Source organism: Gadus macrocephalus, chromosome 5, assembly GCF_031168955.1.
Source record: "Gadus macrocephalus chromosome 5, ASM3116895v1".
NCBI classification, from domain to species: Eukaryota; Metazoa; Chordata; class Actinopteri; order Gadiformes; family Gadidae; genus Gadus; species Gadus macrocephalus.
In genome coordinates, this window is record NC_082386.1 from 15,945,532 (window position 1) to 15,962,400 (window position 16,869).

Sequence of the window (16,869 nt, forward strand, 5' to 3'; positions counted from 1 at the left end):
TTATTGAGTGTTTTTTTTTGCCCATAGACAAGCGCGTGTGTGTGTGTGTGTGTGTGTGTGTGTGTGTGTGTGTGTGTGTGTGTGTGTGTGTGTGTGTGTGTGTGTGTGTGTGTGTGTGTGTGTGTGTGTGTGTGTGTGTGTGTGTGTGTGTGTGTGTGTGTGTGTACGCATGTTCTGTCATTTTGGGGGAAAAGGGAAAAACTTCCCTTTTCTGTTCCACATCCCCGTCGTCGCGCACACACCCAGCCGCTGGAGGGGTATGTGTGTGAATGTTTCATGCCGGCGGTCGGCGCACATGCTGACTGAGGAGCGGGGTAATTGCGGCAGCTATTAGCTCCTCGCCGCTCCTCATCAAACATTAATCTCTGGAGGGGGAGGGAGGGGCGGGGGTTGTGTTGCCATGATATGCCAATCACAGACGTATCATGCCAACGTTTTTTTAATTTTTTTATTTATTACTCTTTCTGTGTCTTGACATTCCTGGTCAGTGTTGTGTTGTTCAGGTGTACGATGCTTTGGGGGGAGCGCACACACACACACACACACACACACACACACACACACACACACACACACACACACACACACACACACACACACACACACACACACACAGCGTGTGTTGAGATTTCAGAGCTAGGGTTAGTTGTTTGCCCTCTGTGTGATGCCATCCTTGAGAGGAACGTCGCAACAAAACGGAACGGAATACGCGTCAGAATCGGTGGCATTCCGAAACGCCGGTGTGTTGTTATTGAGTCTGAGCTTTACATATAGTATCCCTGTGGGGAGGCCGGGTAGGCGATTTGGACTCATTTGAGGATTTCGTTACGAAATCTTGTTTGTGTAGTAATAAAGGGAAACTGTATTGAGCGCGCACCTCACTCTTTGCACGAGCATCTGTGCTCTCTTGCTGCCACTGTAGCCGGGAGGGCTGGATGGATGATGGCACCCTCTTCCCTGGCGCCCGTTTAACCCCGGCACCCTCCAGATTCATCACACACACGCAAGCAACACACACACGCACACACACGCACACGCACAAAACTGCCTCCCGCTCGCTCCTACACATGTTTTTCGTGCCGTATCTCTGGAGCTATAGCCAGAAGGCCACACACACACACACACACACACACACACACACACACACACACACACACACACACACACACACACACACACACACACACACACACACACACACACACACACACACACACACACACACACACACACACACTAGCCGATACACATTCACTACAACATCACCATTTATTTTTCTTTTCTCTTCTGTGTATGTATGTGTCCCTTCTGAATCTGAATAGCATACGACCGTTTGTAACTACGCACATACCTGGGGCTCTTGTGTGTGTTGGATGCACTTTTTATTGTTCAGGTTTAGTATCGTTGCAACTATTGGAGGAAATCAGTTTTAACCGAGAATTACTACCGTTGAGTAATGTGGATGATTTACTGTTGGATAAAAGCAACCACTCCGTGCGTTCAACTCTGCCATCATTTCCCTCTAATGAATGCCAGTTTTAATTTAGTCCCTTTTTCATTTTCCTTGTATCTGTTTTGTTGTTTTCTTCTCCCTCCCTGCCGTTTCCATCGCTGATTTATCATTTTGTTTAGCATTTCAGATTGGCCCACTTCCAAAAAAACACTGACAGTTATTCAGAGGGAAGAAAACGCATAGATCAAAACCAGAAGAGTGGGTTTGTAGAAAAATAGAATGGGGGGAAAAAAAGGACGCCATTAGAGACGTGTTCCATTCATCTTCAGTGATTTCTCCTTCCTCTCTCTTTCCGCCTCTGCATTGTGCACGGGCTGTAGAGACCCCCCCCCTGTCTGACTTAATTTGTGCGGTTAACAACCAGGGAGGCTAGGAGAAAGCAGCGGTATGGAGAAAAGAGACAAAAGACTAAAATAGGTTATGTTTACCTTCTCCTGCTCATGGCCCTGAGGCAGCAGACAACATATTCTAGACATGTTTTCAGTCTGTTTGTCCACATGCACTTGTTTACCTGTGGTGCACATGTATCTGCCTAGTGCTGGCTCATTAGAGTTGATGTCTTGTTCTCTGTTCCCCTAGCACTCCTGTGAGGCCGAGGATTAGCTCGCTAGCATTATCCTCGTTGACCAATGACCCTTTGATGTGTTTAATTAGCTCTGTGCGCTTGTTGCTACGTAGCATGTCAAGTAGCTCTTTACTCACCGCGAGTGCTGAGGTGAGTTGGGTTCGTGTCTTCCTGCGCGTGTGCTAGGGGACGTCATTTCGGTGGTTGTTGTTGCAGTGGGTATTGATCAGCTGTCTGCGAATTGGAGACTACCTTTAATTGATCTTCCGATTATGGGTTATAATTGACTGGTCGAGGGGGCAGTATGGAGAAATCGGACCAGACAGTAAGTCAAAGGATTCTACTGTCACTTCTCTGAAGTCATTGCCTTTTCATCTAGTCAAGGGAAACCAGAATTCACTTTCTTTTCGCCCTCTCTTATGCGCTCTCTCTCTGTCTGTCTTGGCGCGAGCGCCACACTCTTTCCCTCAGCCTCGAGGAGTCGTCTCAGGGGAGGGCTTAGCTTTGGAGCCCTCTCTCTTTTTTTCTTATTCTTTTACTTCCTCTTTTCTTCCTTCTTTCTCCTGGCCCTTCCTCTTCCATTACCTTCCTGGGGCTCAATAGAGTAGCAGCCTGCTGTTGAACTTATGAATTACTCTAGCAAAATGGGCTACAAACAGAAATAGAACAGTGGGACACTGTGTGTGTGTGTCTCTGTCTCTCCCTCTATTTAGTACAAGCCTAATGCCTTACCTATTGTGTGTATGCTCATCCACCACTGTGTGTGTGTGTGTGTGTGTGTGTGTGTGTGGCTGTCTTCACTTTCATTGTGTTTGTGTGTGTTGCCATGATTGAAGGAACACGTGAAGGGGGATTAATGGGCAATACCACGCATAAAAACACAAGGCACTTCCAGCGGCTGTACAGCAGGCAGAGAGACGCCTGGAGCCGTCTTAGCCGTCTTAGTGTTTTCCAAAGACTTTAGGCGGAACATGAACTAACAAGGCCTTATCTATCAGTTCCTCTGCCCTTCGGTTTGCAGAGTGAATCACAAAGGACCCGCTTTAAGTGTGATGTACTACCTGGGACCTCCACAGGGCTTTTTCGTTGTCATGGTTATTGAGTGCCTGCAAGCTCCAGGGGAAATGGGCGGTGATGCCGGGTGGATGGGTGGGTGTAGGAGGGGGGGGGGGAAGTAGGAGGAGGGGTTTGCTATCTTAATTGCTTTCTGTGAATAATTTCAAGCCCCTAATTTGGCGGGGATGGCGGTGGGTGCCTGCTTCTTCTGTGTTTATTTATCCAAGCCTTAATTGACGTGCATGACATTAGCCGGGGCAGTTATTGCGAACGTGATTGCGCATGTGGGAAACAAAATAAAATTACTGTAATCATCGCTCAGATATGGATTATGAATATGCATCCTCAATTGTTTCGCTCTCTACGTTTGGCGGTGCTTTTGGCGGTGAGCGCGTCGAGCCACTCTGCCCGACAACAGCCCCCGTTTCCCTCTGGGCCACTCTCTCCACCACTCAGCCCTGATGCTAGTGGTGGGAGGGTAAATAAATGAAGGAATGACCGATCAGGTCCAATTGATTATAGCCTTCCTGTGCTAACAACACGTTGGCGTGCAGCAGCCGGAGAAATCAGGCGCCGGCGCCCTGATTGATGGTTTCAATTGGTCTGTGAAGAGAGGTGGTTATGTGCTCGGGAAACTGTCGTCGAAATTAGCAGGAGACACGTTAATGTGAACTGGTCTGTTGGTTTTGTCTGTGTTTTTTCCAGGCGGAAGGCGAGGACAATCTGAAGAAGATGCAGCTGATGGAGCTGGCCATTCTCAACGGGACGTATAGAGACACCAACCTTAAGACTCGTAAGCATACCCACCCACCCACACACACACACTCCAAACCCAACCTAAACGCCAGGGCTGCTTGATTATGAAAATAATCATAATCACAATTATTTTGGTCAACATTGATATCATGGTTATTCCAAATGATTATATTTGAGTTTGAAAACATGATGCAGTTATTCAGCATTTCTCTCCAAAAAAACGTTGTAAATTAAGAAGAACTTAAGCACTATACTTATACAATTTCTATAAAACATTTAATAAATAAAATAAATGTACAAAAAAATCATATATAATCTAATATATTTAATCTACATAATCTTTTAGAGCAATTACATTATTTTGGAGATCCTTTGACCCAAAAATCAAAATCACAGTACAAATCAATTAATTGCACAGCCCTACTGCACGCACAAGAATACGTTTGCACGCTGTTCATTCTGCATTCACAAATGTATCACCCTGACAGGAGTACGAGGCCACGAGGACAACATGCAGATACGTTCAAGTCCTCGTTACTTAACTTGATCCTTATTCTCCAAGCCGTCGCACACCGACACACTCCGCTAATCATTACAATGTGTTCATTGGCTGAAGGCACCTGGGCGTGCTTCACTGCCGACCAATAGATCCTTGATGTTCAGCACGCAAATCCAGTCGAGTAGTCCGTCAAATGTCTTGTCTATCAACACAACCACTCACGTACACACCATCGGAACATCGTACACACTATCAGAACATCGTACACACCATCAGAACATCGTACACACTATCAGAACATCGTACACACTATCAGAACATCGTACACACCATCAGAACATCGTACACACTATCAGAACATCGTACACACTATGAGAACATCGTACACACTATCAGAACATCGTACACACTATCAGAACATCGTACACACTATGAGAACATCGTACACACTATCAGAACATCGTACACACTATCAGAACATCGTACACACCATCAGAACATCGTACACACTATCAGAACATCGTACACACTATGAGAACATCGTACACACTATCAGAACATCGTACACACTATCAGAACATCGTACACACTATGAGAACATGGCTCAGGTCCATCTTTCTCTCGGACGCTCTTCCTCTCCTTCCTCCTTCCATCCTCCCTCTCCACTCCCTCCCTCCCTCCCTCCCTCCCTCCCTTCCGCTGCCATGCGGATCGCTTCGAGACAAGCTGCACTGTCCCCTGATTCCTGCGTTGCTCCAGTCCGATCCACTGTCTGCATGCCAGTCGCTAGTTTGACGTTCTGAATGTGTAGTGCAGCAGCTCTTAAACATTGTGTCCATCCACAGTCTGGATACCGCTTAATTTACCCGATGCATCCCCCTCCTGCCAACGCAGTCACCCTCTGATGCATCTTGAAATCAATTCAAACCATTTGAACGTCATATCAACATCCCATGATGATGATGATGATGAACAGAAAAGTAATTTGTTTTAAATATGGATCATTTCGTTGGATGGATTCTGTGTTTGGGCACAATGTTATTTGCTATGAATATTTCAATGTTTGCAACTCCTGGACGAACACGTCCCTGGAGTCCAGTGGCTGCCTTGTGCGCACAAGACACAGCACCTCTGTAGCCAGCTATAGATCCAGAGGGCCTGGATTTGGGGGAATGCAGGGTGCGGGCGTTGACGCACTACTGAGCTGTCAAGAATGCAGAAAATCACTTTTCATTTTCCATTAAATTTTGTGTTGTGTCCAGCACAAATTCACTTCAATCCATACGAGAGTGGTGGGGAAACTGTCGCCAAATTGGATTAACATTATTGATCGTATTGGCAATAATGATATGATTGGGCATAAGGTAGCAGGGTTTCCTCTTTGTGATGGTGTCATTTCTGCTGGGCATGCTGTAATACCTGTGCTGTTGTCACCCTATGCCATTTCCAGTACTTGAATGTGTATCTATTAAGGTGATTGGTATGCTTTCAATTATGGCCTTGCTGGCATATTGTGCTTGTGTGTGTTTTTATTTTAGTTTTTTTTGATTTTGCTACGCTGTCTTTTTGTGCTGTAGATGTTGGCTTCTATGTTCACCACCATGATCATTGCATGGATTAATTTTCCCTTTTTGCCCCTCCCCTCTCTGTTTCCTCTCCTCCCTTCCTTTGACCTTTCACTCTGGCTATTCTTCACCTCAAATATTAACATCCACAACACTGGAACGTGTCTCCTCTCTCTCTCTCTCTCTCTCTCTGTCACTCTCTTTATATGTCTCTGTCGCTCTTTGTATCTCTCTCTCTCTCTCTTTCTCTTTCTCTTTCTCTCTCTCTCTCTTCTTGCTTATGGCAGCCACTCTTGCGTTTTCTCTTGCAGCCGCGGCGGCGGCCGCTCAGGGCACCCGCCTCATAGCCGGGCCCCCGGGCCAAGGCATGCCCCCCCAGGGCATGCGGCCCCCCACGCCGGGCGGCCCCCCGCTCATGAACCTCATCCGGCCCCAGATGACGGCCATCATGCCCAACGGGACCCCCACCCTGGTGCCCCCGTCCCCCGACGGCGGCATCATCTACACCACGCCGTACGACTACCCCTACACCCTGGCGCCCACCTCTTTGCTGGAGTACCCCATCGACCACAGTGGGGTCCTAGGTAAGAGGCCCTGGGGCAGCATGGGTGCGGCGCCAGGCTTTAGCCAGCCCGGACAGGAGGGCTTGTTTTACCCCGGAGGGGTGCTGGACGCGGCTTCAATGAGCCACAATCAGGACTTGTTTAAAGGTAAATATGTTGTGTCCACCTGAGGAGTGTGTCTGTATGCAAAACTTGACCGGGGGCGAGGAGGGGGGGGGTGTGGTGGACGCGGTGGCCACTCTGGCAGAGTGAGGATCAGCTGCATGGCTCGAATGGACTCAAACACACACATAGGATGGTCATCCAAAGGTAACACCCGCCTTCTTGTCAGGGACCTACACTACGTCAGAGATATTTCTTAGAGAGGAATGAAAAACAGGGATTGCTCTTTTCAAGCAGGGTTATTTTTTCCTCTTCTCCCTCCCTCCCTTTTTTTTTTTTTTTTTTTTTACCCGTTCTTCTTCCCACGTGCCCAAACGGTTCTGCTCTCAGGTGTTTTGTTCGGACCGTCTGCGGTGTAGTGTGAGGGCGCTGTATGGGAGCGCCCGGCCTGGCTTTTGCACTGAGACACGGCCGGGGCGGCGGAGAGAGAGAGAGAGAGAGACGCTGGCGTTCACAGGCTGGCTGCTCTTTTAACCCCCCCTTCATGATCTGGCCTCCAGGCACGGCATGTCTGCCGGCAGATCCCCACGGATTTCTGCGGCTTTTGAAATGATTTCCCTGCACTGTTCACTCCGCAGGAAGGCACTGATGCCTGGAGAAAGTGTCTCTCGCTCTCGCCATCTCTTGGTCTCACTCCCACCTAGCCCTTTCCTATTTTCTCCCTGAGCTGTTTTGTTCCCCTCTTTCGCGCCTTCCCCTTCTCACTCAGTATATTTCCTCCTCGCTTCCTCTTCTGCTTGCTCTGAATCTTTTGCTCTCTCCGTTCCTGTTCTCTCCTTCGCTCTTTTTCTCTTATCTTCCGCTGGGGATATTCATTCAGTTCCTCCTCCCTCCCTCCCTCCCTCCCTCCCTCCCCACTTGTCCTCGCCTGTTGTCTTGGTTTCCTCCTTCTTACTCTGCTGACTCCTGCTTTTCCTCCCCGTTCGCACCGAGTTCATATTCACTGAGGGTCTGTCTCGTCTGATGCGTGGAACGTAGAGCCTCCTTGAACCACAGAAGACGATCTATCAACGATCTGATCCGAAACCCAGACATGGCATGTAGCTTTTATCTGAGGCGACTATCGTCCCCCCCCCCCACTCCCCCTGTGAGGTGCATCATCAACAGGCCTTAGGGTGCTGAGTGGGGCGTCATCAGACGCCCACGTGGTACACCCAGGTGAAGGGGGGGGATGCAGGGACAGCCGGGAGAAAGAGGGAGAGACTAGCTTTTCTCTCTTTAACTTGCAGGGTACAACGGCTTAGTGCATTTTATTTATTTACTCTTATCGATCGGTGCCTTGAGCAACACAGAGCCCTGTGGGAAACACACACACACACACACACACACACACACACACACACACACACACACACACACACACACACACACACACACACACACACACACACACACACACACACACACACACACACACACACACACACACCCTGACGGCTGGCTCGGCTGCATGTGCCATTGTATCGTGCCACTGTAGGTTTCGCTAAGTAACAGGAAACTCCCGGCCATCTGCTGCTTTGAATTGAAACGGAGGAGGCGGTCGTGTTGTCCTCTGCCAAAAACCTGTGAAACGACAAACACGCGCACACTCTCCTATTGACTGTATTCCATTCCCTCGTGCACACGCACCTCTCCCTAGCCTAGCCAAGCCTAGTCCGGACCAGCCTAAGACCACCCAAAGTCCAGTGGTCTTCGCTATGAAGCCAAAAAAGCAAAAGGCTTCAGACACTGATCTCTGATTTCAAGTTATCATCGTATTGCTTCATCATCCCTCTCAGGGATGGAGGCTGACTCAACCAGTCCGGCATCTCAAGGGTAGATGTTTCCATTTAGCGTGGAGGTGTGGTCCGGTGCTCGGGGCCCCTTCTAGCCCACCCACACCCACACCCTCAGGGAGGATCGAGACACGAGCCTTGGAGACGGTGATGGCGTCACTGTGATGCAGTGTTTTGTTAGTATAACAGACATCACAAGATGGAGGGTGGCGGGAGAAGGAAATCAGTTTTGACACACATGAGGGTGGGGGGGATGGGGAAGGCTGGGAAAGGGAGAGAGTGTAGGAGGAAGGGAGCTCTGAGAGAGGCAGGTGGTGTCTGGCACTATTCCATTGCCTCCAGAGCTCTATTGGATTTAGCCAACCATTCAAAATAAAGGGACGCATTTCTCCCCTCTCTCTGTAAATCCCACAGAAAGAATCACACACACTTTTTTTTTTTACCAGAAACAGCCCAGAGAGCCTGCACGATCCACCGCCCACCCCATCCCCTCACAACTGTGTCAAACCCTAAGCACTGTGGAGTTTTAGTACCTAAGTTATGCATTTATAAATATTAAGTAAAACTCTGAAAGCGTTTAAATATATATAAATTGTTTTATAGCAAAGCATTTTTTCTAGATAAAAAAAAGAAAGATCTGTATTGTGTCTTATGTGTATCATATTCTGTGAGATAGTATTATTATTGTTTTCTGTATTATTGTGTAATCCACGCGAGCAGTGTTAATAATGTTTTTGAAGAAAAAAAAAGTGAATGTGATGACCTGTGCCAAAAAAAAAAGATGAAATGAAAAATCAAAAACATGTGATGTTGTTTTTCCCCCTCCTCAAAGTGAATGGAGGTCTAACCTTTCGGACCTGTTACGATCTAGGTGCAATGGCTTCTAAAGTGAGACGGCATGACTCTCGGGTCCATCCTTACCAAAGGATTGTGACCCCTGACAGAGGTCAGTTTAGAAACCCATGCCCACACACTGCTACACTGACGCACTGCAATGTTACACATATGCCTTGATGCCTTAGATAGACCAAAACAAAAACCTGTACTACTGTGTAACGTTCTCATGGCCATGATTCAGTCGGTCATTTTCCCCCATATTTACACACACACACACACACACACATATTTCTACGTCACACACACACACACACACACACACACACACACACACACACACACACACACACACACACACACACACACACACACACACACACACACACACACACACACACACACACACACACACACACACACACACATGTTAAATGGTCGTGCGGTGTGTTTTGTTTACATTGAGTACTTTTTTTTATTGCGTTAACTCCATTCCTCGACGCTCCCGCAGCGCGCCTTGGTTCGGTTTTCACTCCAACCAGGTGCAGGCCGAGTGTCTCGGCAAGCATCGTTGAAGCTTTTTAGATTTTATTTTTTTATACTACGTTCCTCTGATGGGAGAGGAGAGCCTCCTGAATCAGGGCCGGCCAGCCCTTGCTCCCTCATACATGATTTATCCCCTGCACTTATAAGGACCAGGGGAAGTAGAGTGCTCGCTGTCAACCCAAAAACCCATTCGACCCAATAGGCAGATCAGTAGTAATCTACGGTCCTGCCAAACTCTAGTTTTCCCTCCTGAAACAACCATTACGGGTCCTTTTTTGTTTTTATTTATTTTTTAATAACGTACACTTAGGTAGCTCGCATTTTTTCCTTAGTGTATGAAAACGACTGCAGAAAAAATGAAAGCTAAAGAATATTTATTTTGAGCTTTCAGTTGTATAACGAGGTACTGTTATTTTTTTATACCTGAGCATTTATACATAAAATGTATTTTATTCCTGTTGATATCTATCCTAAACAAAATAAATATAAAGAGGACACAGCGATTCATCTATTCATTGCACATATAACACTAGTCACTGGTTCCCATTGCATAAGTGAACTAAAGCTCTTCACCACTAATCACACTTGTTCGTAACTTGCATTCCAAATCAAAACCAAACTAAACTCTAGTCATGTATGTTTGACCTTTCTTTGCTTCCGTTTGTGGGTGCTGGGGGCCGAACGTAGCGCTTTATGTTTAAAAACTACCAGCGAGCTCACTCAGGTGGTGTGGCTTAATAGCCAGTCTAAAGACACGCTCACGATGCTCGCTAACTAGACAAGCAAGGGGTTACAGCGCTTACTAGCCGGGGTGATGGTAGCCGACTGGGGACACGACATCAGAGATTGCATTCATTTTATTGTTAAAATGATGTCATTCTAGTCTCTCCTTGCTGACACTAATATCCTTTCTATCTTTTTTTTTTCTGTTTGTTTGTTTATTTTGTTTCTAACCCACCTAGCCGCCACCGGCAACTAACACATGACCTTCTGACCTCTGAACTCTTCACCCAATGACGAGCCGCCCCAAGCCTGCCTGCTGATCAGTTAACTGGTAATTGCCTTTTGCTAGCCCTCTCGGACGCAAGTGAGAGAGAGAGAGAGGAATGGGGGAGAGAGAGAGAGAGGCACCTGCCCATAGTTACCCTAATCATGTTTTGACAAAAGAAAACAAGAGAAAAAAGACACAGAAATCTTCAGTGGAAAACGCCAACATATAACAACCCTAACCACCCAACACGTTCCCTGTGTGTCGAGTTAAATTCCCCTTCTTTCTCTTTCTTTTTCCTCCAACCCCGGTGAGTCATATACTCGGGTGAACACATATTTTACTCATAAGTCTGCACTGAATTATATAGCAATAAAGACCAGCACCCCCAAACGCTCACGCAATTAGGTGACCTCACTCGGATCCGATTTCCCCCCCCCCCCCCCCCCCCCCCCCACACCACACCACACTGTTTTATAATGCCCCCCCCTCTGCACCCTATTCCCTTTAAACAAACCCCCCACACCGCCCCTCGCTACTACACCCTACTCTGGAGAAAAAAGAAATGGATCGAAAGAGAACACACACTCACCAACATGTTTAATTTCTGTCATTTCTGTTCACCAGTAGTGCTGTTGTTATTTAGCTCTAATGATATGCTGACACATTCTGGGTGTGCCTCTCAAAAAAAAAAAAAAAAGAAAAAAAAAAAAAGACGGCCTGTCCTTGTTTTCTTTTGTTTTTGTTTTAAAAGCATGGCTGAAATGATTGCAGTTGGAGCTTGTTTTTTTTATTATGATTTCTGTGTCTCTGTTCTACTGCTCTTTTTGCTTTTATTTGAATTGTCCCATATTTTTTTTCCACTTGATTTTGGTCTCTGCTGTTAAAAGTTTTTTATTGTAATCTTTTGGTTCCTCTGAAGGATTAGCCCCAGACATAAGGTGATGGGTTCAACCTTTTAACAACACGCAATCTAATGTTGTGCTGTGCAGGGAGTCTTAGAGGCAGGGGGGGGTAGAGGGTGTGTTAACTATAGTATAGTGAGCGTAGGAGGTGTTAGCAGGGTCGCGGCCATTGGAACATAACCATAACTACTTACGGACTAATGCAACCCCCTCGACCCAAACAAGTTCCATGATATAGTGCCTAAATGAAACCGAGAAAAACATCTAATTTACGAGCTGTGATCAAATAGACAGAACAAGTATTATATTAAGCGTGCGTATTTAGCCAAAGGGTTTTTTTTTCCCTCAAAAAAATATATCTCTCCAATTCTGTTATCTTCTCAAAGTTTTGTTTGATGATTTTTGCGTTTGTAATGGTGTGCTGCCTGCATTTTTAGTTTGAATAGACAGTCGAGGGAGGAAAAGGTTTCCTGCCCTATTTGCTCGAGTCTCTCCTGAAGGGACAAACAGGAATTTAACACTAAGCCAAGACGCTACTTAGCAACAAGATGTTTATGGATGGGTTGGGGAGGCTTAAGTTCTGTACATACAAACTCTTTTTTTTAGAGTTCAGGCTATTGTTTTAAGTTTTTGCATCCACAACCACCACGCCAAAAGAGTTTTACTTTTTCCAAGTTTTCTTCCCGCTCCCCCCCCCCCTCCCAGACTTAAAAGTAAATGATGGGCTTGTTAACGGATTTTCAGTTGTTTGGGTTGTATAATACCTTCAACTCCCTTGTTCCAGACACATAAGGGTGGTCCAGTACCAGTCACCCTGTGTTAGTGAAATCCAACAAATTCACAAATATTTTAGTGACTTTCGTGCGTATTTTCTTTTCAATTTCCGAAACAAACCGACTGTCAGTAAGCGCATCCACAATGTGTCACACACCTCTGTGATGATAATCCATTTCCTTAATAATGTTTTCCCTTAACTTTTCAACAACAACAAAAAAAATAGGATGTGAAAGCCATGCCTGCCTGTTTTGAATTGCTTTATACATACCTGTTAAATATATATAAAAATGTAGATAACTGTCATTGCATATACAAATACAGAGGTGAACAAAATTAGATAATTTTACAGGGTGCTGGAGAAGAGAAAAATAAATCTATTTTTGGCAAATTTAGCTTTTTATACTTGCAGTTAAAAAAATAAAAAAAAATAAAAAAAATGCTTAAAAGGTGTAGAGGGAACATCCAAAAACACTGTCCAGGAAAGAACGCTGAGATAAAAAATAACAAGAGATGTCAGAGGAATGCTGTTACCCTTAATATTACTGGTGAGGGTATGAAGACCAAAACTCATACTGAGGGAATTGGCAGGATATAAAAAGCCAATGAGACAGACGCCCGGAGAGGATTAAAGCGATCAATCAAAGTGCCTTATCAACAGTTGTTTCAGTTCTTCAGAGTATTACGATCATCTTCAATAATATCCAGCACCAACCAGAATGGCGCAGAGAAGGATGACTTGTGTTAAAGGGGGGGTATTTATTCACTTATTAAATTTAATTTGGGACCCATCTTAAAAATTATTTTGAAAATATTTGAAAGGGATGGGTTTCATCAAATTTTAAGCTTGAGGATGACTGGTAGATATTTTACAGTTATGCTTTTCCATCACAGAAAATTTGGAGACTGTTGTATGGGAAAGCAAGAATATTAGAACGGCCTTGAGAAAAAATTTACCTTTTAAACTGGATGGCCGTTTTAAACTTGGTTGAATACCCCCCTTTTAAGCGCTCCCGAGAGTTGTGCAGTGTAGCTCCAAATAAGTTGGCACTATAAGAGTTCTATGCAAAAAGAATTACCAGTCGATGGACCAGCTGAAATATGTGCCATGGGTTTGTCTTCCTGACCTTGTTTTTGATATTAATTTATTTTCTATATTTTACTGGCCCGTGTTAATCATGTGCGCTGTTGTCGTCCTCGTCTTTTGGTGGCTGTGACTTTCCTCGTCCCAAGAGCAGATCCAACTGCCACAGTAGCACTGCAGGTCAGCCAGGCCCCGTTCTGATCATAAAATGGAGAAAAAAGACGGAACAAACTAAAAATCAATCGTGGAAAACCACAAAGTTTGGTTGGCCCCTGACTTAGTGGAGGAAGCTTAAAGCCGGTTTCACACCGCCGTGCGGCAACTCGCCACCTCCATTCATTTGAATGAGGGAAGGGCGGTAGCGGGGAGGCGTTTACAAAAGCAGCTGTTGACCAGGAAGCGGTTGCCGTCCACGTGACCGTGCACAGATTTTGCCCTACCGCTCAGCTTTCCCCGTGTTGAAAACCTTCGGCGGCAGCAGCATCCGCTTTTGAATACGCCATTCGACCCATCGCGGTTGTAAGGGCGGTTGTAAGGGCGGTTGCCGCGCGGCGGTGTGCAAGCACCTTAAGTTAGTTTTACGGCTTCAAACTGAAAAGCATGTGGAAGGGATCTCCAACACAGTGTTTAGAAGTGGCAGCAACTATTAATTTAGCCCTGGGATTTATCAACTGCAGGCGAGTCGACGCGCCCCCGAACGCGTCTGAACAACGATATTCTCACAAACACACAGATTCTCTATTGGAACAATTAGGAGTTCATTGCAGGAGAAGCTGAACTCGACTCTTAAAATATTTGATTTTACCAAAATTCCTCACAAGCACCAATGCGGCCATTGTCTCTTTTCTCAATGCTTTATCCCCGGTTAGGCTGTTACAGATTCATTATTTTTCCAGTATTATGATTCTTATTCTTATGAACCTAGTTAAAAATGCAATATTAAAGTTGAGCAAGAGATGACAATTCAGCATTTGACAGTATTAAGAAAATTCCCTCTGCGATGTTACACCTTGCTGTGTCATTCTAAAAGGCTTGACAAGTCCATCAGGTGAATGAGGGGACTCCATACCTACTGTGTTCTCTCTGGCCTGCCTACCACATGTATGATAATGTAATTAACAGCATTGTTACAGGTTTATAATGTATTTTTCTAAAAACTCATTTTATATGTATATTAATCATTTTTTTGATGAAATACACTGCAATGATTATTCTTCATTTCTTTATAAAGCCCTTCCTCCCCCCCCCCCCCCTCTCTAGATCTTTGAACAATTGTCTCTCTTTGGAGAGTATTGCCTTTCCTGGTTATATTTTGTTTGAATTTTCTTGCCAGTTTCTAGCTTGTTTAATTCATTAGCGACTATTTGTTTTTTTTCTTGTCATAAGTATTTTACATGCTTGCGTTTAGTTTCCATGGTGTATGCTGTTGTTTTTCTTATTAACCTCTTGCCATTTTATTTTAATAAAACATTCTCAGTAAGAATTTTACTAACTTGCTGATATTTTTGTCTTGTGTTCTTAACCCATTCTGTGAATGTTCTACCGTGGTCTGGTTTCCGGACTAACACAAACATAATTGGTGTTTGGCCCCTTCCAACACACACACACAATTACAGCCACACAAAGACACCAACCCATGCACACTCACACATGTCATCTCTCTCACACACACACACACACACACACACACACACACACACACACACACACACACACACACACACACACACACACACACACACACACACACACACACACACACACACACACACACACACACAGCCTAACTGAAAAGTGCACGAGGCGATATCCGTTCCTTGCTCATGCTCTCTCGCCTATGTTGCTGGAAAATAATAATCTGCTGTCACACTTCATTCTTCCCTCCACCGCCCCCTCCCCAAACCAAATCGCCTGTAACAACCCCCACCCCTGACCCCCACCTGGTGCTGGTGTCCGTGACATCCCTCCGCCTGTCCGTCTGCCCTTCTGGGATCCGTTGCAATCTAAAATGCAGTCACTATGTGAGCTTGCATCTCAACCCTGCTTAACGGATGAACCATTTACTTTGGCCATTTCCCACTAATCACTGTTCACGTCCGAGAGCTGTGACCATGTGGTCAGATTCACTCCATATCCTGTATCGGGAAAGGCATAATGCTGGCATCTGGCGAGCCAAACGATTATTTCGTCCGGGAATCCTCTCCCATTTACACTTTGCCGGAGAGGGCAATAAATGCCGGAAAGGGCAATCATGTGATGTCAACAACAAAAAAGGATAAAATCCACCCTGGTGGACTGCCTCACAGGGCAAAATGATCGAAACACTGCAGTCTGACTGCGTAGGCCTATGCCACTTCTTCCCCATGCTCACTAATGACACACAGTGCAACAATGTGAAGGGCGTTATCTCTTCTACGTGCTCTACATCTAGGGCTTAAGCCCGGATAGCAGCGTGAGTTGTGTTGCCATCTGTTGTGTTTGTAGAGCACTTCCCTCCCTATAGCCTATGGGCTCGCTGCCATAATGGGTAATACCAAGCCATTTGGGAGTATTTATAATGCAAGAAGAGAAATGGCATGAAGCTCTTCAATGTGTACTGCTGTAAATAGCTTTCACATAATGCCTCCCTTTTTATTAATGGAGTAGCATTGAGTGGGACCTTTCTCACACACTCGTCGACTGTTAGGAGATTTCATTTAAATTCCAATTATCCACCAGGTTCCAAAATCTTCCCTCTTCGAACCCGTTTCTCCACTTTGTATCCACTCGTCGGAGGTGTTGACACTGACGCAAGCAAAAAAATTAACACCATTAATCTGCTGTGCCACTTTAACACACTGAGAAATGCCTTTAACACACTCTGAGGTTTAGGAGTCAATATGTACAAAACAGCCTTAACATTCTTCCTCATTTTAAATTCTCTGTAAATATACTTTGTTTTAAAGTGTCTAACAACTAATTTTCTTTTGTCTCATACTCTCGTCTGAAATTAACACTTCTTTGTTTGTTTACATCTTAAAACTGAGGTGTTCTTGTCCTTCTAACCAGCAATCAAGAGCTGGCCAGCCTGCCTAAACAAAACTATTTTGCCGTATTTTTTTCTTAATTCCCTTCTCCTTTTTTTTTTCTTTTTTTTTTTTAAATATGATTATTCCTACTATAAGCACAGCCATCATAGTATTTTCCTCTGGTTGCTGCTTAAACTATTCAGCTAGCCGTCCAAAATAATCTATGGATATACCTTATGATCTCGCCCCTCCAAGTTCAGAAGGGTAAGTCGAAAG

At 45.3% G+C, this 16,869-nt stretch overlaps 1 protein-coding gene across 1 annotated transcript in view; it reads left to right on the forward strand.

The window, feature by feature from the left end:
* The window catches only part of qkia (QKI, KH domain containing, RNA binding a), a 50,889-nt gene extending 35,816 nt beyond the window's left edge, over positions 1-15,073 (forward strand). The window contains exons 6-9 of the mRNA XM_060052590.1: positions 3,840-3,927; positions 6,266-6,664; positions 9,287-9,400; positions 10,797-15,073. Coding sequence (XP_059908573.1) covers positions 3,840-3,927; positions 6,266-6,664; positions 9,287-9,400; positions 10,797-10,813 — 618 coding nt within the window. The 3' untranslated portion in view covers positions 10,814-15,073. The remainder of the gene's footprint in view (positions 1-3,839; positions 3,928-6,265; positions 6,665-9,286; positions 9,401-10,796) is intronic.
* The last annotated feature ends 1,796 nt before the right edge of the window (positions 15,074-16,869 follow it).